This window comes from Adiantum capillus-veneris, chromosome 7 (assembly GCF_014529385.1).
Source record: "Adiantum capillus-veneris isolate H3 chromosome 7, ASM1452938v2, whole genome shotgun sequence".
Lineage (NCBI taxonomy): Eukaryota > Viridiplantae > Streptophyta > Polypodiopsida > Polypodiales > Pteridaceae > Adiantum > Adiantum capillus-veneris.
Genome location: NC_140937.1, coordinates 40165652 through 40190610, shown reverse-complemented (window position 1 = coordinate 40190610; position 24959 = coordinate 40165652). Strand labels below are relative to the sequence as shown.

General features: G+C 45.2%; 1 protein-coding gene across 1 annotated transcript in view; it reads right to left on the bottom strand.

Moving 5' to 3' along the window:
- Positions 1-229: 229 nt before the first annotated feature.
- The window catches only part of LOC147453721 (acetyl-CoA acetyltransferase 2-like), a 154202-nt gene continuing 129472 nt past the window's right edge, over positions 230-24959 (bottom strand). The window contains exon 11 of the mRNA XM_086516962.1: positions 230-769. Coding sequence (XP_086373088.1) covers positions 509-769 — 261 coding nt within the window. The 3' untranslated portion in view covers positions 230-508. The remainder of the gene's footprint in view (positions 770-24959) is intronic.

Here is a 24959-nt window from a genome sequence, read left to right as displayed (position 1 = left end):
GAAAACTGAACATTTACCAGCTTTGAATTTTTCGCATTCAGCAAAAGAAAAGAAGCAGCTACTCATTAATGGTCCATGCCTTGCAATGAGAAAGCTTATTCTGAGTGGCAATATGAGAGTGAAAAAACACCTACAATCTGAGTGGCAAATACGAGAGTAGCAAAACAGCCTCTATCAAACATCAAAAAGGTCTAAATTCTAATAAAACCAGTGACTGCCCAATACATAATTACACCAACAAACAAACGTGACACCTTCCTTTTGCTGTGTCCAAAGAATCAATGGAGTTTACATAAAAGACTATTTACAAAACATTAGAGAAAAGACTTTTGTACAGCCTCTATCAAAAGCAAAGCATGAGTTCTGTACAACCCATCTTACAACCTTACAACCCCTAACCTTGAGTAATCAAGTCTGCAAGTGCCAGCATCCTTGAGAATAAGTTTATCTGCAATATGACCTCCAAAAGAGTCTGTTTTAGCTTTTATACTTGCAATATCTTCTCTGCTTAATGCTTGTGACCAATTTCATGCTCATATAACCTATATTTTTTCTCTCTTTCAATGACTATGGCTGAAGCTCCCCCACCCCCATTACAGACGGCAGCAACTCCACGATCTAAACCCTTCTGAGCAAGACCTGATATCAGACTGATGATTATTCTGGCTCCTGAGGCCCCAATGGGATGACCAAGAGAGACCGCTCCGCCGTGAATATTGACCACTTCAGATGTGAGACCCAGTAGTCTTTGATTTGCAAGGTCTACAACCTGTCAAACAGAAATTAACGAGTGATCAAGCAATTACGAATATCTTCACTAGTCCAGACAGGAAGGGAAAGACTGCCACTTTGTCAATTTTTGTCAAGCATTCAAGCACCAGGATGAACTGCCCAAAGACCGCCACAGTTACATGTTTTTTCCTACCCCAGGCCCTTTAAGGGCTTCCACCTACTATAATAATGTGTTGCAAAAATTGTGCACTAAGGAGCGAGGGGTTAGTGGAGGTTGTCTTCTTTCCACAGGAAAGAAGTAGATATGTTACTCTTGCAGAAAGACCCTTCTATTGGAAACAATGGTCGAAGTCCCTAAATTAGGGCTTCTACACCACACAGATAGAAACGGTGTATACTTTGATGCGTAAAGACTTACGGGACCTGATCAATGTTGTGGATGCCACAAAGGAAAAAGATTAAGATCAGAAAAGCAAAAACAACATAAGCATCGGGTTAATCACCATGAGACTCGATAATGAAACCATTTAGGGATAACCAAAGCAAAAGGTGCATGCAATGAGTTAATTATGATATTTGGTACAGGTGCCAAAAGGTAACTTAATCATGGAGAAATTTTCATGGTTTAACATAAAACTGCATGAATCAAATAGTACAACGCATCAATAATCATAGTGTGTGTGCATCTGTACCACGTCACCGGCAGAGGCCTGATATCTATGTCTTTGCTTGCTTATTTCTTTGCGTGCGGCCCATGGAGATTTCCAGAGACACCTTTGAGGGGTGGGCCACTATGTGTCAATATGTTTCCCTACAATTGTTTGCAGAACGTCAGATTTTTCTCGGTCCAGAGAGATCACCTATGATCAGATTCAGATTGCGGACATTACATGATATCTCTCATACGAGGGAGACTGTCTACGATATCTTACAAGAGCAAACGATGATGAAGGCCAGCTATTACATGGATATTGGACAGTTTGCAGATTTGTATGAGAGCCAGATTAATGATGCCTTGGGTTTGGTTAGAGAAATGCGCAACTTGGTACCTTCCCTTGCCTTTTGTGATGGAGGACAAGTGGGTTCCTCCTTCCTCTCTTACAGTTTGGTTGTGCTGGAGATTTGCATCTTATTTGGGAGTTAACACATCTAGAGATGATGAAATGGGTGCCGATGATTTTGGAGGCACAGGAGAGTTTTTCAGTCCCTAGGCTTCTATGAGCTACTACAGGAGGTTTCTTACAATGGATACTTCATATCATTTTGGTAGCTAGCATTGGTCTATGTGGTTTCACTACAACGCCAGAGGCGGGGAGAGATTTTGGCAGATTTGTGTAGGCTTCCTACAGCCAGACAGAGCTTCTTTACCACTCCATGATTGAGTATCTTATCTTAGGATGTATCTTGTGGTTCTATGGGTAACATCATTTGCTGAAAGAAGTTTGCCCGGGAAGAATATAATAAGTGCCGCTTGCGATAATTTCTTCAATGGAGCCAGGATGGAGGGTACTTTCATCGTGTATTTGACCGTTGGCACTGCTTTGGTCCCCCTTTTTTTTCGCCAGTAGCTGGTGTATCTACAGCCATGGATCCTTCTTCTTCCTCAAAGACTTTTTCGCGCAGAGAAAAACAACCGGAAGCAAAAAAGCAGCAAGTAGATTTTTTTTCTCCTCTTCTTCGCGAATTGCCTAGCATATAGTATGTACAGGAGACTCTTCAGCATGATTTTCAGGCTAGCCAGTCCCAATGGGGAAGCGATGATAGAGAGAAAATTACAGAGAAAGAGCATTGGTCGCTAATTCACACAGGTACAGCCTGGTTTTGTCCGGACATCAATTGGCTAGGAATCTCCACTCCTTTTGTGGTATGTTCTCTTTAAATTGGTAGTTGCCCTTGGGCTTTTAGTCCTCATAAAATTCCTCTCTTAGGGGGGCCTGAATTTTCTCTCCCCCTTGGAAGCATACCATGCAATAAATCCTCTCCCCCACTCTCTGCGTAGTACCCGTTTATGTCGCCACACTCTGCTCACGACCATTCTCATACACACACACACACACACACACACCACCACAACCCCCCCCCCCCCCCCCCCCTTTGGGTTAATGTGGCGGTTGCCGCTGGAGCATCCTCTCATGATAACACAGTGGTCACGATTCGCTGTGAATATTACTCCTCAAAACATGTACCAAAACCGGTATTTATAAACCAAGTGAGGGTTTACCCCTTACTTAGCCTTGGTGCTTGTTTTTTTTGTGTGTGAGTGCATAAAAAGTGAGCTCTTCTGAGTGCTTGAGCAACTGCGTACTATGTTGCAATGGAGATGGTGGAACACAAGGACGCATCTCAGGTTGGTTAAAAAAAGGCTATTTTTTTGCAATACTTTACAAAGCATGCTTGAACTTAGTGGTTATGGGTGGTTACGTCCGTTTACTATTTGGATTAGCAGTTCGTCTGTGTCATCTCTCTGACATGGGTTTGCACCACTGATTCCTGTCTCACTTGCAGATTTTTACACCTTCTGGCTTGATAAAAATCCCACATTAATGATGTTTTGGCTCATAGGTTACGCTATTTTCGTACTAGCCATCTTGGCGCTGTATTTTTCAGGTTTCTGCCAAACACTCTCTGTCAATGCTTTATGCTGCCATAAAACTGGTGGGTTTAAACCTGCAACTGTATATACGCCAGCTACTGGCGAAAAAAAAGGGGGGGGGGGGAAGCGATGATAGAGAGAAAATTACAGAGAAAGAGCATTGGTCGCTAATTGATTTTTGCAGAGGCGCTAGGAACACACACACACACACTCAATAACCGACAAGGTTCTATTTAAAGCCTGATGAAGCAACCTCGAACAACGCTAATCTCTCTCTCTCTCTCACACTTTTTTTTTGTAAATCTGCTTTGATTAATTTACAAGTGGGAAACCTCAAAGTGAGGAAAACCCACGAAAAGAAAGGGATACAAAAGACGGAGCACTAGAAGGCTCCGAAGGCTAGAAACAGTCAAAGTAAATCCTGTAGGCATCAAGAGTGATGTCTCCAGCTTCATAGGCAAAATGCAGCGCTTGACCAAGAGATAATTTGAAATAGGGAAAGGGGTCAACAAAAGTGCCCTGGAACATTAAGGAGTTCCTATGATGCCAGATGGCCCACATAGTCCAAAATCTGACCCAGGTGAAGAAGACCGCAAACGGAGATTGTGGTGACCGAAGCACCCCAAAAAGCCAAAATCGTCTATGAAAAGAGCCGGAAGGAAAATGTAGTCGAAGAGCAGCTGACACTTGCCGAATGAAGGCTCTGGAGTGACGACAACACCACAACAAGTGTGGCACGGTCTCCTCAGCTTCAAGGCATCTAGGGCAGCGGGAAGGCGCAATATGCCGAGCATGCAACACACTGCCAACAGGTAGAGCTCCCACCAAGCACTGCCACAAGAAAACACGTTCCTCCAAAGGCAGATGACTCTGCCAAATGCGAGACAATGCGTGTTGCCACCACAAGGATGACTCGGAAAGCGACTACAGCTGATTACCCCGATGCATAATCCATACATAAGACTGAAGAATGGCATAGACATTGGCAGCTGAGATGCAGTCCAATCTGGTAGTAGCCAGATTCCAATCAGAGAAGCGAGAGTCTTCATCCAACGGAGGAATGGGCGAATGAGTAGCAAGCATGTTTTGAATCTCCCGCCAGAGAGGAGAATAGTGAAGACCCAACCGAAAGCGGGAGACGGCATCAGCAAAAGAAAGAACATAACCCGAATCATCAACCACCTGATGCACCTGACAGATTCCTTTTTGGGAAAGAAAATACGCTTGGAGAGGGGACCGTTGAACCAAAGTCGAAGTAAAAACCCTGCTCCAATGCAGACTCTCCAAGCGAAGAGAGTTACCCCTAGAGGATTTTCGACCATCCCAAGCCAAATGTGAAGCGACCACCTTCCAATCATCAATTAGAGAAGAAGTAAAGGGACATCCATGAATGTGTCCTTCAAGCTTGCCAAACACATCATCCCAATAAGTCAGTTGCCAATGACCAAAAGAAGGGGTGACAATGTGCGCACATAAATGTGTGACCATGAGAGCCCAGGGTTGCTGCTGCTCCACCAAAACTGGCAACAACATAGCTTTTCGAGCCAGAAGATGACGTCTCAAGTCCAAAATATGCAACCCTCCAAGCCACTTGGGAGAACGCAGCTTGTCCATAGATAAAAGCCGAATGCCCCTCTTGGTAGACGAGGTCCGCCAAAAATGTTCTAAAATATTGGACATGAGAGATTGCAAGCGCAACCGAGGCCACGACAACAAAGGCAAGTAACACTGCACATAAGCCACAAGGATGCATTGGACAATCCTGATACGCACATGAAGTGGCCACGTGGACAATTTCCAATAATTCAACTTGGAATGTAGATGTTGGACCACCCAATCCGTTTTCTTCATAGCCGATACATTCCAACCCAGTAGATAACCCAAATGGCCAACCAGAACATGGGGAGGATGGCCACAATATCCTATGCCAGTCACACTCTTTCAAAGGCAATAGGTTGGATTTGCAAAAGTTAACTTTGAGACATGTTGCCAATCCAAACAAGTGAAGAGTATGCATAATCCGTTGTACATCATCATAATTATTACGACGCATGAACAAAGAGTCATCCGCATAAGCCTGACTAGCAAACTGTCGACCAGAAGGTAAAGTAAGGCCATGCAGCCTACCAGTGGAGGTCAAGGAATCCAAGTACATAAACAAGGGATGGGTAGCGATCGCATAAAACAAAACACTCAGAGGGCAGCCTTGCCGTACCGACCGTCCCAAAGGCCAAGATTCTGAGAGAACCATCCAGCAAGCCTGCAAAAGTACTGTTTGTATACAAGAAAAGCACGACACGGGATAGCCTAGGCCCAAAGCCCAAATGTCGCATGGTATCCGGAATGTAATCCCAAAGAACAGTATCGAATGCCTTTTCAATGTCAACCTGCATGACTAATACATCCTGTCCAGTATATTTTGCATATTCCATACCAACAATGACATTTGCGAGGTTATCAGTAATTTGACGTATCGGAATGAAGCCGTATTGAGATTGATGCAAGCCTTCATGTAGAAAGCATTTGAGTCGGTTAGCAAGCATTTTTGCCATTAATTTATATACCACAGGCATAAGTGTAATGGGCCGCCAATGTGAAAATTCTTCACACAATGCATGCTTAGGGATCAGCTTGAGCAAACCTTCTTTCCAAGAGGAGGGTAATTCCTGTTGTTCCCAAGCTGTATTCATCATGAATAATAGAGGCAACTTCAAATAATCCCAGAAAGACAAGAAGAATTCCACAGAGAGACCATCCCAACCAGGAGCTCTCCATCGACCTAAATCAAGCAAGCTGGCATATAATTCCGACTCAGTGAAAACAGTTTCCAAGTCTTGAGCCTGCCGCAACGAGAGAATGGAAGTAACATGCGATAGAAACACATGACGCGCTTGGCGAGCTTCTCTCGTGGGAGAAGAAGGGGCCTCAAAAATCTTGCCATAATGAGAGCGTAGGGCTAATGCTAGCTCTCGAAGAGTGGAGGTACACTCCCCTGACGGTAATTTAACTCTCCGTATAGCTTGAGACTGCCTGGAGTGATGCAAATGCTTAAAGAATTGTTTAGAAGCACATCCTTTATCTGCAAAAGCTTGTTGACGAGCTCGAGTCTGCCATTTGGCCAATTTCCTCTCATCATTGTGCCTTAAGATTGCACGAGCAGAGAACAACTCAGTCATTTGAGCATCAGCAAGAGAAGAATGATTAGCCAAGTGCATTAATCGGCTACAATCATCCTTTGGCTCGTTAACTTGTTCCCTTAATTGTGACAAATAATCCCTGCCATAATCCGGTATACCTGATTGAACACGCATAACAAAACGAAACCATGCTATGTCGAAGTCAACATACATCTGGGATAGCAACGGCGGGATGATATTCACAATCATAGTGCGAAAAGGCTCATGCTTGAGATAAGCATTATTGACATGCAAAAGTCTTTTCTTGGGTAGGCGATCATTGACATCAAGAGAGCCAAAACGAAGTTTCAAGCATACGGGAAAATGATCTGAGAGACACATAGCATAATCAATCGGCATCTCGCATACAGGGTCATCATATTGTTGCATGTGAAAAAGATACCAGCGATCCAGCCGAGCGCGATACATGGATTGAGCATTATGCTGAAAAGTAAAGCCAGGATTAGTCGCATGCAAAAAGGGTCACAAATCAAGCCCATTACAGGTCGACATAAATTGGTCCCAAGATTGCCGTTCCATATGAAGCATGTGAGAATGGCGAGTAGTATTATTCGCAAGGTTTGGTGCATTATTAAAATCCCTACAGAGAAAGGCATTGGAACGCCAACAATAAGATGAAATAGCACTCCACAACCGTGCTCTATCTGCACAAGTTGTGTATGCATATAATCCTCCAAATTCGAAAACTTCTCCATTAATAATACATTGGATGACCATCCATCTCCCAGCCGGGTCATTAAAGACCATGGTCGGGAAGAGTTCATGTTGAACAAGCATAAGCACTCCAGAATGGCCAGCTGATCGTGCATAATAAGCTATCCAGTAGCCCGCAAAGTAAGAAGTCTATCCTGCAAATTGATGCTGATTAAGCTCTTGAAGAACCACGATGTCTGCTTTACATGTATGTTACATAGTGACAGGTAAGCCGCCACTTGTCGTGATTGCATAACCCACGCACATTATAGGAGATGCAATTCAAAGAACTATGCATTCTATATGGTATATTCAATGGACGAGAAAACAGGGAAAGAAAGGGGGGAATAAAACTCAAGTACCAGTGCCCATCAACACATCCTCCCCAGTTGAAGGTGCCTGAGAAGGCGGGTCAATACCTGGACCTGGATAATTGAAAGGAAATGCACCTTGTGATGAAGAAGCTTCTCCAGTAACAACCTCCTTGTAAGAACGAACTACCTTGTCCCAAGCTTGAGCCAAAGAAGGGTTGTCATTACAATGGAGTTTTTTCTGAGCAACATTCTTCAAGGGAGGCACATAATTACGAGAAGATGCCATAACACGAGGTTTAGCAGCTTTGATTGGTTTCTTGGGCACTATCCAAGTTTGAGAGGTCGAAACCTGTTCTTTTCCCTTGTCTTTAATATTTGGAGAAGCCGTAAGTGCAGACAATTGTACTGGTTTCCCCTTTCCTTTAATGGCCCCAGCTGAGGGGGAGGAGGTTGAAACTCCTTTAGTTTGAACCTCAGTAGAAGGTTTCGAAGGTGAGCGAGGTTGAGGAGTAGGGACGGCTGAAGGAGGTGGTTGCAGATTTGGTTCCGGACATTCGGACTGCATATGACCAAATTTGCCACATCGGAAGCAAGAATTCGCAAACTTGCCCCATTTAAGCTTAAAAGGGCGCTTTCCAACCACTGTATCCCCAGAATCGATCGAAATACCTGCTGGTGTGGGAATATCCGTGTCCCACAAAATACAAAAACGGTTTGTGTTTGCCTCCAGCTTAGGAGGGCAAATGACTTTGCCTAACCGAGCAGCCAACAAAGGAAGAAAATGACGCCAAGTGCGAGGAAAGTCGACCACCTCAACCCAGACGGGACACTTGTGACGAATGAGACTCTGAGAGTCCTTGGTAAGAGCCCAGGGCAGCACATGAGTCATCTGCGTAGTGAAGAAAAGAGGAGACATTTCAAGCAGAGCATCCCGAGCATCCATGTCAGCCAGCAAGACTTCGTAGAACCCTCGTGCACCAAAGTATACCCCTTGGACTGCTTGCCGTTTGAGTAGGAAATCAACCCATTGGCCTACATCCTGTAAGCATTCGACCCGGGAAAAAAAAAATCACAGCGTTAAGTGCATATTGAGCAACAAGATCCATGAGCTCCTGTATAGGGATGCGCACTTCCATAACAGGAGCGGATCCTTCCCAGGCTTGACGTGCATCCTCGAAATCCTCATGCAAACATTCTTTGATAAGACTCAAAGCATCCATCTCCGAAGATTCCATGGCTTTCCGACGCTTATATATACACTGATCAGTGGAATCCATGCGAAGCTCTCACACACACACTCTCTTCTTTTTTTTGGGAGTTTTTGATATATGACTGCTATATACACAGGCAGACACACACACCAGCTAGCTGTAAAAAAACACACACCCCTCTCTCGCACACAAGACGACGGAAGGACCGCGTGCAGGCGAAATCAAACTTCCACCCCCGACGCGCTGTGAAGGGCCTGCACAGGGTAGATGTTGTGTAGAACAATGTCGCGCGACAGACGAGGCCGAAGGATTCACCACACACCCAAATCCCCCACAAGCGTACACACTCTCTCTCTCTCTCTCACACACACACACACACACACACACACACACACACACACACACACTTTTTTTTGTAAATCAATTTGATTTAACTATCTATGGGAAACCTCAAAGAGAGGAAAATCCACCAAAAAGATGTACAAGGAAAGGAACACAACAGTGTTCGGCTGTACAAAATATCTAAAAGCATTCATAAGAAAGCTGATGTATCTCTGCCGTGATAGCACCAACTTCCAAGGCAAACCGCAAAGACTGCCGAAGGGAAATCTTGAAGAAATGTAGGGGATCTGTATGAATGCTATGGAACATATAGCCATTATGCTGTCGCCACAGGCTCCAGTATGCCCAAAACCTGACCCACATGAAGAAGGCTGCAGAGCATTGCAACGCCGGCGAGAAGATACCAAAAACCCAAAACCGCTTATGGAAGACCGTCGTGGGAAAACGTAGCCGCATACACGCAGATACCCGACGAAGGAATTCTCGAGTGACACATCAATCCCATAAGAGGTGACAAATATCCTCCTCGGCAGATAAGCAACGGACACATGATGAAGGGCGGATACGGCGCTTCCTAAGAAAGGTACCCACTGGGAGCACACCAAGTAAACATCGCCAAAGAAACAAACGCTCTTTCAACAGAAAACGGCTTTCCCATATTGCAGATATAATCTTGCGCCACCAAATATCTGATTTATGCATGTGCCAAAAAACGTTGCAATGATCAGCAATCCATGGACGAGGCAGAAGAAGAGCATATGCCCGGCCAGCATATAACGTTGGGGAAATGGCATTTCCCCAAGCTTCCAGTCAGACATTCGATCACCATCAGCCAAAGGTGAAACGGGCAAAAAACCTGTCAACATTTGCTGTAATTCTCTCCAAAACTCGCGATAGTGCATGCCCAATCCAAAGGGGTGAGCGGCAAATGGAAACTCGAAAGTAAAACCAGCTGCATCCACTACATCCTCAACCACTCGAATGCCACGGTAGGAGAGGAAATACGCTGGGCGAGGCGAGCGGTCAACCAAAGTAAAAGAAAAAGCCCGACTCCAATGAAGGCTCTCCGCACGAAGTGAGTTTCCTTCCCTCCGAGCATTCCATGAGAGATGAATCGTAACCTGTTTCCATGCAGAAAGCAAGGTGGAAGAAAGCGGGCATCCAGGAATATGACCATCCATCTTACCAAATACTGCCTCCCACATGGATGATTGCCAGTGACCAAATGAGGATGTAACCACATGCTGACTCAAGTGTGCAAACATAAGAGTCCAAGGCTGAGATTGTTGCACAAGTGTAGGCAAAAGCATAGCCTTCCTAGCAATGACATGCCTACGCAGGTCCAAAATATTCAAACCACCAAAGCGCTTTGGTGTACAAAGTTTTGCCATCGATATCAAGCGCAAACCCTTTTTGTGAGCACGCGTTCGCCACAAATGAGACAAAATGGCCGACATGAGAGAGTCAAGACAATGACGGGGCCAATGCAACAATGGAAAAAAAAACTGAACATATGCCATGAGGATACTCTGAACAATTCGCAGGCGAACATGTAGCGGCCAGGTAGAAAGCTTCCAGTAATGCAATTTAATAATTCAAGTGATTCATAACCCAATCCACTTTCTGCGTGTGAGTAACATTCCATCCAATTGGATAACCCAAATGCCTAGTGATTACATTTGGAAGAACAATCTCTCTTGGCCACAACAGAGCATGCCAATCACAAGAACGAAGCGGCAGAAGCTTTGATTTACGGAAATTGACTTTAAGACCAGCCGCAAGCGCAAACAATTCCAAAGCGTTCATAATCTCTTGGACATCGTTTTGCTGATTGCGGGGCATAAATAGCGAGTCATCTGCATAAGCCTGCCCAATAAAAGTATGACCCGATGGTAGCTACAAACCATGAAGACGCTGCGCAGAGGTCAAGTGATCAAGATACATCAACAAAGGATGAGAAGCAATTGCATACAGCAAAGCACTAATAGGGCAACCTTGCCTAACCGAACAATCAAGCGGCCACGATTCTGTCAATTCCCCGTCCAGGATTCCCGAAGACGTACTACAATCATACAAGAAATAAACCACATTGACCAACTTAGGACCAAACCCTAGACTTCTCATTGTGGCAGCAATGAAGTCCCAGTGCACAGTGTCAAAGGCCTTTTCAATATCAACTTGCATGACCAGTGCATCTTGTTGCGTATACTTAGTATATTCCATGCCAATCATAAGATTGGCCAAATTGTCCATGATTTGACGACGAGGAATGAAACCATACTGAGCCTGATGAAGTCCTGTAAAAAAATAGTCCTTGATGCGATGGACTAACATTTTAGCCAAAATCTTGTATATCACCGGCATCAAAGTTATGGGCCGCCAATGAGAGAACTCCTCGCAAAGCGCTTGCTTGGGCAACAACTTAAGTAAGCCCTCTTTCCATGAAATTGGTAGATCCTATTTTTCCCATGCCACATTTATCATGAAGATCGGGGGTTGTTTAAGAGCATCCCAAAATGAGAGGAAAAATTCCACAGTAAGTTTGTCCCAACTAGGAGATCTCCACCAGCCCAATGCAAGCAAGGCACCATGCAATTCGGCGAGACAGAGAAAGGATCCTCAAGGCAGTGTGCCTCCTACGAAGACAGGATCGGACGAACATAAGAAAGCAACAATTCACGTGCTCGACAAGCTGCCGAAGACGGCTGAGATGGAGCAGCAAACACCTTACGGTAATGTGAAACCATAACCTCAGCAAGTTCCCGCTGCGAAGAAGTCCAAGCACCTGAGGGAAGCATAACCCGTTTAATCGACTGTGAGACTCTCGAATGATGCAAATGCTTAAAAAATTTCTTCGAAGCACAACCTTTATCCATAAAGGCCTGTTGACGTGCACGCGTGTGCCACTTACCAAGCTTCCTCTTATCATTTTGCTGAATACACACTTTAGCTTCACATAACTCCGTCATTTCAGAGTCACACAATGGGCGGAAATCAGCCAACTGTTGTAATCGTTGACTAACCTGTTTCGCATCACCGACATTCTCCCGAATACGCTGCATATACTGCCTACCATAGTAAAAAATCACACTTTGTATTCTCATGACAAAACGATACCAAGCAGCATCCAAATCAATATGCATTTGAGCCAACAGCGGAGGAATAATATCGGCAACCATGTGACGAAAAGCTTCATGAGTAAGATAGGCATTATTAACATGCAACAAACGTTTCCTCTGAAGAGGCCGATCACAAATAGACTGTCCAAAATACGACGACAGCAAAAGAGGATAATGATCCGATAGCTGCAGAGCATAATCTGTCCTCATGTCACACACAAATTCTTCATACTGTTGCCCATTAAGCAAATACAAACGATCCAATCGTGCTCTATAAGAGGAATGAGCAGTATGCTGAAAGGTAAAACCAGAGGCATCAGGATGCAAAGAACGCCATATATCAATCATTTGAGCAGAGGCAACAAAAAGATCCTAGTCGTGTTTCTCCGCAAGCAGCATATGCAAATTTCCTGTGGTGCTGTCCAGCAAATCATGAGTATTATTGAAATCTCCACACAGAAATGCATTCGATGTCCATGGGCGAGACGAGATTTCCCGCCACAAAGCAGCTCTTTGCCCAGAGGCCGTATATGCATATGCACCTCCAAATTCATGAACTCGACCGTTCAACAAACACTGTACAACCATCCACTGACCATGCGGATCATTGTATAACAAAACAGGCTGAAGCTCATGTCGAATCAGCATCAATACACCAGAGAAATCTTGCGAGGCAGTATACGCAATCCAATATCCGGCAAAATAGGAACACTGACCAGCAAACTCGTGCTCATTGTGCTCTTTGAAGGAGTACGAGCGGAAGTGCAACGCGAGAAAGAGTGCGAGAAGAAGAGCACGACGATATGGTGAACTCGCTCTACTGTAATGTGTAGAGCATAGTGAGTTCTTATTAGGTTTTTACAAAAGAATATGTGTACATACCTGGCGGCCCGCCCACTTACCTGGGCGACCACATTGGGCTTTATACCCCAACAACCTCCCACTTAAAGTCCAATGTGGTACTTTAAGTGTGAGAGAAGCTACTATACAAGCTAATATACAAGAGATGTAGAGAAGTGATGTACTACCCTACACCTAACTGCTTGCGAAAATGCGCAAAGCTCTCTGAGGGAAGTCCTTTTGTAAGTAGATCAGCAGGATTTTCTGTGGTGTGAACTTTGACAAGCTGAAGTTGCTTATCCTCGAGCATTTCCCTGATGAAATGATACTTCACGTCCACATGCTTTGTCTTTGAGTGATAAACTGGAGTGCGAGCCAATTGTATAGCACTTTCACTATCACAATATAACACAGGCATCTCTTCTTTGATTCCCAAATCTGTTACTAGTCGATTAAGCCAAATTGATTCTTTGCATGCCTCTGATGTTGCAACATATTCAGCCTCTGTAGTAGACTGAGTAACACAATCTTGTAATCTAGAACGCCATGATACTGCTCCACCAGCCAATGTAAAGACATACCCTGACGTAGACCTTCGGTTGTCTAAGTCACCTACATAATCTGAGTCTGTAAAACCCTTTACACTTAGCTCCTGACTCCCATAGCATATACGCATACTCTTTGTAGCTTTCAGGTATCTCAATATTCCTTTCACTGCCTCCCAATGTTTCTTGCCTGGGTTTGACATGCATCGACTTACTACTCCCACTGCAAATGCAATGTCTGGGCGAGTAGCAATCATTGCATACATCAAACTACCCACTGCAGACGCATATGGAATCTTATCCATTTCAGCCCGTTCTTCCTCAGACACAGGACAATCTTGTTTGCTAAGTTTCACATATGGTGGCAATGGAACACTCAATGCCTTTCCCTTCTCCATATTGAAACGTTGCAAAACCTTGTCAATATACTCTGTTTGAGATAACCAAATCAACTTCTTTGATCTGTCTCTCTCAATGCGCATACCAAGGATATGACTTGCCTCACCCATGTCTTTCATGTCAAACGATTTTGCCATCTTTGACTTCAAAGCTGAAATTTCTTCCAAGTGCTTGCCAGCAATCAACATGTCATCCACATACAAAATAAGGATCAGCCAACTACTATCCTTAGCCTTCTTTGTATATAGACAGTGATCGAACTCACTACGTTTGTAGCCTTGAGAAAGCATAAACTTGTGGAATTTATGGTACCATGCCCTCGGTGATTGTTTTAAGCCATAAAGACTCTTTAACAATTGGCATACCCAATCTTCCTTGCCTTTCTCAACAAACCCTTTTGGCTGCTGCATGTAAATTTCCACATCTAAATCACCATGCAAGAACGCTGTCTTGACATCCATTTGGTGCAACACCAAATCTAATATGGAAACCAATGCAAGAAAGCATCTCAATGTAGTCATCTTAACCACCGGAGAGAAGACTTCATCAAAGTCAATGCCTTGTTCTTGCTTAAAGCCCTTGGCAACAAGCCTTGCTTTGTACTTTGGCTGACTATCATGAGCGGTGATCTTATACCTGTAAACCCATTTACAAGGTAGAGCCTTTTTGCCCTGTGGTAATTTAACTAGCTTCCATGTCTTGTTTTTATGCAGAGCTATCATCTCTGACTGCATGGCCAATTGCCAATTCCCGGAGTCCTTCATTTGCACTGCTTCCTTGTAACATGAAGGCTCATTGCAATCAGTCAACATGACATAGTTCATAGATGGAACAAACCTATCAGGAGGTCGCGTGACACGTCCAGATCTACGCACAATAGGTGGCTCAGGCTCAGCCACAACCTGTGGTTCCACTCTATCCTATCCTTGCTCCTCTTGAGCCCTGACATTTTGTCTTGCACCTGCAGGTCCATCTTCTTGGAAGACAACTCTTCTAATCTCCTCAACCCTTTCTGGTTTAGAATGATATTTGGATTCATTAAAGTGAACATCATTGCTGCGGACAACCTTTCTGGATTCGGGATCCCAAAGTCTGTACCCCATCTCACCAGAATTACCATAGCCTAGAAAGATGCACTTTCTACTCTTTGGCTCAAGTTTGTTCCTAAATTCCTTTGGAACGTGAGTATATGCCTCACAGCCAAAGACTCTGAGATGCTTGTATGAGGGCATTTTGCCTGACCATACCATCTCTGGCACTGAATCCTTCTGCAAAACCTTGCTAGGAGATCTATTTACAAGATGAACAGCTGTTGATACAGCTTCAGCCCAAAACCCGTTTGGCAGCTGTGCATTAGACAACATACTTCTGACCTTCTCTTGTATGGTCCTATTCATCCTCTCAGCAACACCATTTTGAGGAGGATTGTAAGGAGCAGTAAGTTCACGTTTTATACCTTTTGACTCACAAAAGTCCTGAAAGGCCTTTGAAACATACTCTCCACCATTGTCAGTGCGTAAGCATTTAAGCTTCTTGCCACTCTGATTCTCCAAAAGTGTCACAAACGTTTTGAAAACACTAAACGCTTCATCCTTGTGCTTGAGAAAGTAAACCCATACTTTCCTCGAGTAATCATCTATAAATGTCATAAAGTAAGAAGCTCCCCCTAGAGATAGGTTAGGCATAGGTCCACACAAATCACTATGAACAAGTGCCAACTGTGTATCTCTTCTACTGCTTCTATGCTTATGTCACAAACGTTTTGAAAACACTAAACGCTTCATCCTTGTGCTTGAGAAAGTAAACCCATACTTTCCTCGAGTAATCATCTATAAATGTCATAAAGTAAGAAGCTCCCCCTAGAGATAGGTTAGGCATAGGTCCACACAAATCACTATGAACAAGTGCCAACTGTGTATCTCTTCTACTGCTTCTATGCTTATGTGGCTGCTGTGTTTGCTTACCATACAGACAATGTTCACAAGTTCAAAATCATTAAATGAAAAGCCAGGCAAATAACCAGAACGAGACAAGATTTCCATTCTCTTCTTGGACATATGTCCTAACCGGCTATGCCACAAAGAAACGTTCGGTTGCTCGGTTACATTGATTACATTTTTAGAGACATTTGATACATAAATCAAGCCCTACGGGCTTTCCCACAAGATTTGGGGCCGTGTCTTTGCCTGTCGAATTTCACTCCAATCTGAGCTGGTGACTCTAGCCTCCTGCAGTGCTGCCCCGAGCTTCGATCTGAGCTCTGATACCAGTTGAAGGAGTACGAGCGGAAGTGCGACGCGAGAAAGAGTGCAAGAAGAAGAGCACGACGATATGGTGAACTCGCTCTACTGTAATGTGTAGAGCATAGTGAGTTCTTATTAGGTTTTTACAAAAGAATATGTGTACATACCTGGCGGCCCGCCCACTTACCTGGGCGTCCACATTGGGCTTTATACCCCAACACTCTTGCAATACAACTATGTCTGCCCTACATGTATGTACATAGTGCCAAGTCAGCCGCTATTTGTCAAGGTTGCATAACCCACGCACATTGTATGAGATGCATTTAATATGACTTTGCATTGGAAACATATGTACAAAAAGCAACAAGTATCAAAATCAAGTGGAGGTGCCCATAGACACGTCTCCATCCACTGCATCCGTACGAGGACCCAGCCTCTGAGTCAGGGCAGGAAACGTGTCCACAGTGTTCACATGAGATGTGGAAGCCTCACCAAGGAGTACATCTTTGTAAGAGTGCATCGCTTTGTCCCATGCATCAATCAGCGTGCGATTGTCATTGCATGGAGTTGCTTAAATGATGCATTCTTGTTAGCAATAACAGAAGGAACGTAATTACGAGAAGAAAGTGGCATGCGAATCTTCAGTGCTTTTTTCGGCACCACCCATGTATTGACATCAGCAGGTCCAACATTTTTGCCTTTAGTAGCAGTCCCATTCCCAAGATCAGTAACTTGCTGTACCTTGCCTTTCCCTTTGTCCACATTCGAAGCCACTTTAGCAGTAGAAACTCCACTTTGCTTGGCTTCACTTGTGGGTTTTCCAATAGGGATAGAGGTGGACAAAGGAACAACAGATGGAGGGGGTTGCAAGACCGGCTCTGGACATTCGGATTGCATATGACCAAACTTGCCACATCGAAAACATGAATTCGCAAATTTTCCCCATTTAAGTTTAAAGGGGCGCTTGCCTACCCATGGATCACCTGAGTCAACCATAATACCATCAGGGGTAATCTTGTCCGTGTCCCATAGAATACAAAACCTGTTGATATTCGCATCCAATTTTGGAGGACAGATAACCTTTCCAAGCTGCGCAGCCAACAACGGCAAGAAATGTCTCCACGTGCGGAGGAAATCAACAATTTCCACCCACACCGGGCATTTGTGACGAATAAGACTCTGGTAGTCTTTAGTGAGTGCCCATGGGAGAACATGTGTCATCTGCGTATTAAAAAAGAGGGGAGACATCTCAACCAAAAGATTTCGAGCTTCCATATCTGCGAGCAAAACTTCATAAAAGCCACGCGCCCCAAAGTAGACACCACGGACAGCTTGTCGCTTAAGGAGAAAATCGACCCATTGGCCGACATCTTGCGCAGTAGGCATTTTCCCCGGGAAAAACAGAATAACTTCATTCATAGCGTACTGCGCAACTGGGTCCATGAGGTCCTGTACCGGAATGCGCACCTCAAGAGCAGGCGCCTGACCATTCCATGCCTGTCGAGCCTCCTCAAAGTCCTCATACAAGCATGCCTTGATCTCAGAAGCTGCCTCCGACGTGGGTTCCATCGCTTTCCGACGCTTAAAGACGCACAGTGAGTCAAACATAAATTAAAAGAAACCCCTTCTTCAAACAAAACCGATTGTTGAGAAAATTCCGGAATCTACTGTGAAGAAAACCTTGCAAATAACAGACTAACCACAGCTCTGTACATACTTCACAGAAAGCAGCAACCTAAACCCACAGTGCTATATACATCTGCTGAATTCTGCCCAAAGAACTGGAGCTTGACTGAGACTCTAACTTGTATACAAACTGCCCTGCCAGTCCTACAAACCGAGAGCCAACAGAACAGCACTGGCCCCCACTAGGCGTGCAAAACCTGCTGCACTGCCACTGACAGACTTGCTGGGCAATACTGCACTTCTCAGCAGCGACGAGCAGGAGGGCGCGCTGGGTAAAAAACGCGCAGGAGCAGTCACGCAGGGGCAACAATCACCCTCGCTGGCGAGACGACAGAGGGCTGCTGCTGCGCGCAACGTGCAGGAGAACTTCACGACAGAGGAGCAGGTTCGCGCACAGAGGAGCAGTCCCACACACACCCAAAGGCGCTGGCACAGCAAGCCGTAGCAACGCGCAGGAGAATACCACGATAGAGCAACAGGAGGGTTCGCGCGCAGGCCCCTAGAGCTCTCCATTGCACGCACGCGCGCGCACACACACACACACAAACACACATGCACGCACGCGCACAGACATTTTCACACACACTTTTTTTTGTAAATCTGCTTTGATTAATTTACAAGTGTGAAACCTCAAAGCGAGGAAAACCCACGAAAAGAAAGGGATACAAAAGACGGAGCACTATAAGACTCCGAAGGCTAGAAACAGTCAAAGTAAATCGTGCACGCATCAAGAGTGATGTCTCCAGCTTCATAGGCAAAATGCAGCGCTTGACCAAGAGATAATTTGAAATAGGGAAAGGGGTCAACAAAAGTGCCTTGGAACATTAAGGAGTTCCTATGATGCCAGATGGCCCACATAGTCCAAAATCTGACCCAGGTGAAGAAGATCGCAAACTGAGATTGTGGTGACCGAAGCACCTCAAAAAGCCAAAATCGTCTATGAAAAGAGCCGGAAGGAAAACGTAGTCGAAGAGCAGCTGACACTTGCCGAATGAAGGCTCTGGAGTGACGACAACACCACAGCAAGTGTGGCACGGTCTCCTCAGCTTCAAGGCATCTGGGGCAGCGGGAAGGCTCAATATGCCGAGCATGCAACACACTGCCAACAGGTAGAGCTCCCACCAAGCACCGCCACAAGAAAACACGTTGCTTCAAAGGCAGACGACTCTGCCAAATGCGAGACAATGCGTGTTGCCACCACAAGGATGACTCGGAAAGCGACCACAGCTGATTACCCCGATGCATAATCCATACATCAGACTGAAGAATGGCATAGACACTGGCAGCTGAGATGCAGTCCAATCTGGTAGTAGCCAGATTCCAATCGGAGAAGCGAGAGTCTTCATCCAACGGAGGAATGGGCGAATGAGCAGCAAGCATGTTTTGAATCTCCCGCCAGAGAGGAGAATAGTGAAGACACAACCGAAAGCGGGAGACAGCATCAGCAAAAGAAAGAACATAACCCGAATCATCAACCACCTGATGCACCTGACATATTCCTTTTTGGGAAAGAAAATACGCTTGGCGAGGGGACCGTTGAACCAAAGTCGAAGCAAAAACCCTGCTCCAATGCAGACTCTCCAAGCGAAGAGAGTTACCCCCAGAGGATTTTCGACCATCCCAAGCCAAATGTGAAGTGACCACCTTCCAATCAACAATTAGAGAAGAAGTAAAGGGACATCCAGGAATGTGTCCTTCAAGCTTGCCAAACACAACATCCCAATAAGTCAGTTGCCAATGACCAAAAGAAGGGGTGACAATGTGCGCACATAAATGTGTGACCATGAGAGCCCAGGGTTGCTGCTGCTCCACCAAAACTGACAACATAGCTTTTCCAGCCAGAAGATGACGTCGCAAGTCCAAAATATTCAACCCTCTAAGCCGCTTGGGAGAACACACCTTGTCCATAGATGAAAGCCGAATGCCCCTCTTGGTAGACGAGGTCTGCCAAAAATGTTCTAAAATATTGGACATGAGAGACTGCAAGCGCAACCGAGGCCAGGACAACAAAGGCAAGTAGAATTGCACACAAGCCACAAGGATGCATTGGACAATCCTGAGACGCACATGAAGTGGCCACGTGGACAATTTCCAATAATTCAACTTGGAATGTAGACGTTGGAGCACCCAATCCGTCTTTTTCATAGCCGATACATTCCAACCCAGCGGACAACCCAAATGGCGAACCAGAACATGGGAAGGATGGCCACAATATCCTATGCGAGTCACACTCTTTCAAAGGCAATAGCTTGGATTTGCAAAAGTTAACTTTGAGATCTGTTGCCAATCCAAACAAGTGAAGAGTATGCATAATCTGTTGTACATCATCATAGTTATTACGAGGCATGAACAAAGAGTCATCCGCATAAGCCTGACCAGCAAACTGTCGACCAGAAGGTAAAGTAAGGCCATGCAGCCTACCAGTGGAGGTCAAGGAATCCAAGTACATAAACAAGGGATGAGTAGCGATCGCATAAAGCAAAGCACCCAGAGAGCAGCCCTGCTGTACCGACCATCCCAAAGGCCAAGATTCTGTGAGAGAACCATCCAGCAAGCCTGCAGAAGTACTGTTTGCATACAAGAAAAGCACGACACGGGATAGCCTAGGCCCAAAGCCCAAATGTCGCATGGTATCCGCAATGTAATCCCAAAGAATAGTATCGAATGCCTTTTCAATGTTAACCTGCATGACTAATACATCCTGTCCAGTATATTTTGCATATTCCATACCAACAATGACATTTGCGAGGTTATCAGTAATTTGACGTCTCGGAATGAAGCCATATTGAGATTGATGCAAGCCTTCATGTAGAAAGCATTTGAGTCGGTTAGCAAGCATTTTTGCTATAATTTATATACCACAGGAATAATTGTAATAGGCCGCCAATGTGAAAATTCTTCACACAATGCATGCTTAGGGATCAACTTGAGCAAACCTTCTTTCCAAGAGGAGGGTAATTCCTGTTGTTCCCAAGCTGTATTCATCATGAATAATAGAGGCAACTTCAAATAATCCCAGAAAGAGAAGAAGAATTCCAGAGAGAGACCATCCCAACCAGGAGCTCTCCATCGACCTATATCAAGCAAGCTGGAATACAATTCCGACTCAGTGAAAACAGTTTCCAAGTCTTGAGCCTGCCGCAACGAGAGAATGGAAGTAACATGCGATAGAAACACATGACGCGCTTGGTGAGCTTCTCTCGTGGGAGAAGAAGGGGCCTCAAAAATCTTGCCATAATGAGAGCGTAGGGCTAATGCAAGCTCTCGAAGAGTGGAGGTCCACTCCCCTGACGGTAATTGAACTCTCCGTATAGCTTGAGACTGCCTGGAGTGATGCAAATGCTTAAAGAATTGCTAGAAGCACATCCTTTATCTGCAAAAGCTTGTTGACGAGCTCGAGTCTGCCATTTGGCCAATTTCCTCTCATCATTGTGCCTTAAGATTGCACGAGCAGAGAACAACTCAGTCATTTGAGCATCAGCAAGAGAAGAATGATTCGCCAAGTGCATTAATCGCCTACAATCATCCTTTGCCTCGTTAACTTGTTCCCTTAATTGTGACAAATAATCCCTGCCATAATCCTGTATAACTGATTGAACACACATAACAAAACGAAACCATGCTATGTCCAAGTCAACATACATCTGGGATAGCAACGGCGGGATGATATTCACAATCATAGTGCGAAAAGGCTCATGCTTGAGATAAGCATTATTGACATGCAGAAGTCTTTTCTTGGGTAGGTGATCATTGACATCAAAAGAGCCAAAACGAAGTTTCAAGCATTCGGGAAAATGATCTGAGAGACACATAGCATAATCAATCGTCATCTCGCATACAAAGTCATCATATTGTTGCATGTGAAAAAGATACCAGCGATCCAGCCGAGCGCGATACATGGATTGAGCATTGTGCTGAAAAGTAAGTCCTTGTGCTGAAAAGTAAGTCCTGGATTAGTCGCATGCAAAAAGGGCCACAAATCAAGCCCATTACAGATCGACATAAATTGGTCCCAAGATTGCCGTTCCATATGAAGCATGTGAGAATGGCGAGTAGTATTATCCGCAAGGTTTGGAGCATTATTAAAATCCCTGCAGAGAAAGGCATTGTAACGCCAACAATAAGATGAAATAGCACTCCACAACCGTGCTCTATCTGCACAAGTTGTGTATGCATATAATCCTCCAAATTCTAAAACTTCTCCATTAATAATACATTGGATAACCATCCATCTCCCAGCTGGGTCATTAAAGACCAAGGTCGGGAAGAGTTCATGTTGAACAAGCATAAGCACTCCAGAATGGCCAGCTGATCCTGCATAAGCTATCGAGTAGCCCGCAAAGTAAGAAGTCTGTCCTGCAAATTGATGCTGATTAAGCTCTTGAAGAACCACGATGTCTGCTTTACATGTATGTTACATAGTGCCAGGTAAGCCGCCACTTGTCGTGATTGCATAACCCACGCACATTATAGGAGATGCAATTCAAAGAACTATGCATTCTATATGGTATATATAGTGTACGAGAAAACAGGGAAAGAAAGGGGGGAATAAAACATCCTCCCCAGTTGAAGGTGCCTGAGAAGGCGGGTCAATACCTGGACCTGGATAACTGAAAGGAAATGCACCTTGTGATGAAGAAGCTTCTCCAGTAACAACCTCCTTGTAAGAACGAACTACCTTGTCCCAAGCTTGAGCCAAAGAAGTGTTGTCATTACAATGGAGTTTTTTCTGAGCAACATTCTTCAAGGGAGGCACATAATTACGAGAAGATGCCGGAACACGAGGTGTAGCAGCTTTGACTGGTTTCTTGCGCACTATCCAAGTTTGAGAGGTCGAAACCTGTTCTTTTCCCTCGTCTTTAATATTTGTAGAAGCCGTAAGTGCAAACAATTGTACTTGTTTCCCTTTCCTTTAATGGCCCCAGCTGAGGGGGAGGAGGTTGAAACTCCTTTAGTTTGAACCTCAGTAGAAGGTTTCGAAGGTGAGCGAGGTTGAGGAGAAGGGACGACTGCATATGACCAAATTTGTCACATTGGAAGCAAGAATTCGCAAACTTGCCCCATTTAAGCTTAAAAGGGCGCTTTCCAACCACTATATCCCCAGAATCGATCGAAATACCTGCTGGTGTGGGAATATCCGTGTCCCACAAAATACAAAAACGGTTTGTGTTTGCCTCCAGCTTAGGAGGGCAAATGACTTTGCCTAACTGAGCAGCCAACAAAGGAAGAAAATGACGCCAAGTGCGGGGAAAGTCGACCACCTCAACCCAGACGGGACACTTGTGACGAATCAGACTCTGAGAGTCCTTGGTAAGAGCCCAGGGCAGCACATGAGTCATCTGCGTATTGAAGAAAAGAGGAGACATTTCAAGCAGAGCATCCCGAGCATCCATGTCAGCCAGCAAGACTTCGTAGAACCCTCGTGCACCAAAGTAAACCCCTCGGAATGCTTGCCGTTTGAGTAGGAAATCAACCCATTGGCCTACATCCTGAGCAGTAGGCATTCGACCCGGGAAAAAAAGAATCACAGCGTTAAGTGCATATTGAGCAACAGGATCCATGAGCTCCTGTATAGGGATGCGCACTTCCATAACAGGAGCGGATCCTTCCCAGGCTTGACGTGCATCCTCGAAATCCTCATGCAAACATTCTTTGATAAGACTCAAAGCATCCATCTCCGAAGTTTCCATGGCTTTCCGACGCTTATATATACACTAATCAGTGGAATCCATGCGAAGCTCTCACACACACACTCTCTTCTTTTTTTTGGGAGTTTTTGATATATGACTGCTATATACACAGGCAGACACACACACCAGTTAGCTATAAAAAAACACACACCCCTCTCTCGCACACAAGACGACGGAAGGACCGTGTGCAGTCGAAATCAAACTTCCACCCCTGACGTGCGGTGAAGGGCCTGCACGGGTAGATGTTGTGCAGAACGGTGTCGCGTGACAGACGAGGCTGAAGGATTCACCACACACCCAAATCCCCACAAGCGTACACACACACACACTCGACATAGACACACATACACACGCAGGCGGCTGTGATGCCACACACCACACACACTACAAACCTGACCAGCACGAAGGTGACTACTTCACCCACACTCACTCTCACCCTAAAACACACACAGTGGCGAAACCATTACAGAGCCAGCGAGGGCTGGCTGCGCCAAGGAGAAACAACTGCGACGAAACACACACAGACACACTCACACACCCCCATGCAAACTGACAGGAAACCCTTGCTGAATCCTGCTCGCTGCTGAGGCTCTCGTCATCTTTGATGGGCCACGTGCAGGCGAGGGCAAACTGCAGCCACTGGCTCACTGTGTAGAGGCTGCGCAGGGCAAAACTGTGCGACAGAGGAGCAGCAGAAGGGTTCGCGACACCTCAGAGATTCTCTCTCTCTCACACACACACACACACACACACACACTCACTGGTGGACCCTCTCTCACACACTTTTTTTTTTGTAAATCTGCTTTGATTAATTTACAAGTGGGAAACCTCAAAGCGAGGAAAACCCACGAAAAGAAAGGGATACAAAAGACAGAGCACTATAAGGCTCCGAAGGCTAGAAACAGTCAAAGTAAATCCTGTAGGCATCAAGAGTGATGTCTCCAGCTTCATAGGCAAAATGCAGCGCTTGACCAAGAGATAGTTTGAAATAGGGAAAGGGGTCAACAAAAGTGCCCTGGAACATTAAGGAGTTCCTATGATGCTAGATGGCCCACATAGTCCAAAATCTAACCCAGGTGAAGAAGACCGCAAACTGAGATTGTGGTGACCAAAGCGCCCCAAAAAGCCAAAATCCTCTATGAAAAGAGCCGGAAGGAAAACGTAGTCGAAGAGCAGCTGACACTTGCAGAATGAAGGCTCTGGAGTGACGACAACACCACAGCAAGTGTGGCACGGTCTCCTCAGCTTCAAGGCATCTGGGGCAACGAGAAGGCGCAATATGCCGAGCATGCAACACACTGCCAACAGGTAGAGCTCCCACCAAGCACCGCCACAAGAAAACACGTTCCTTCATA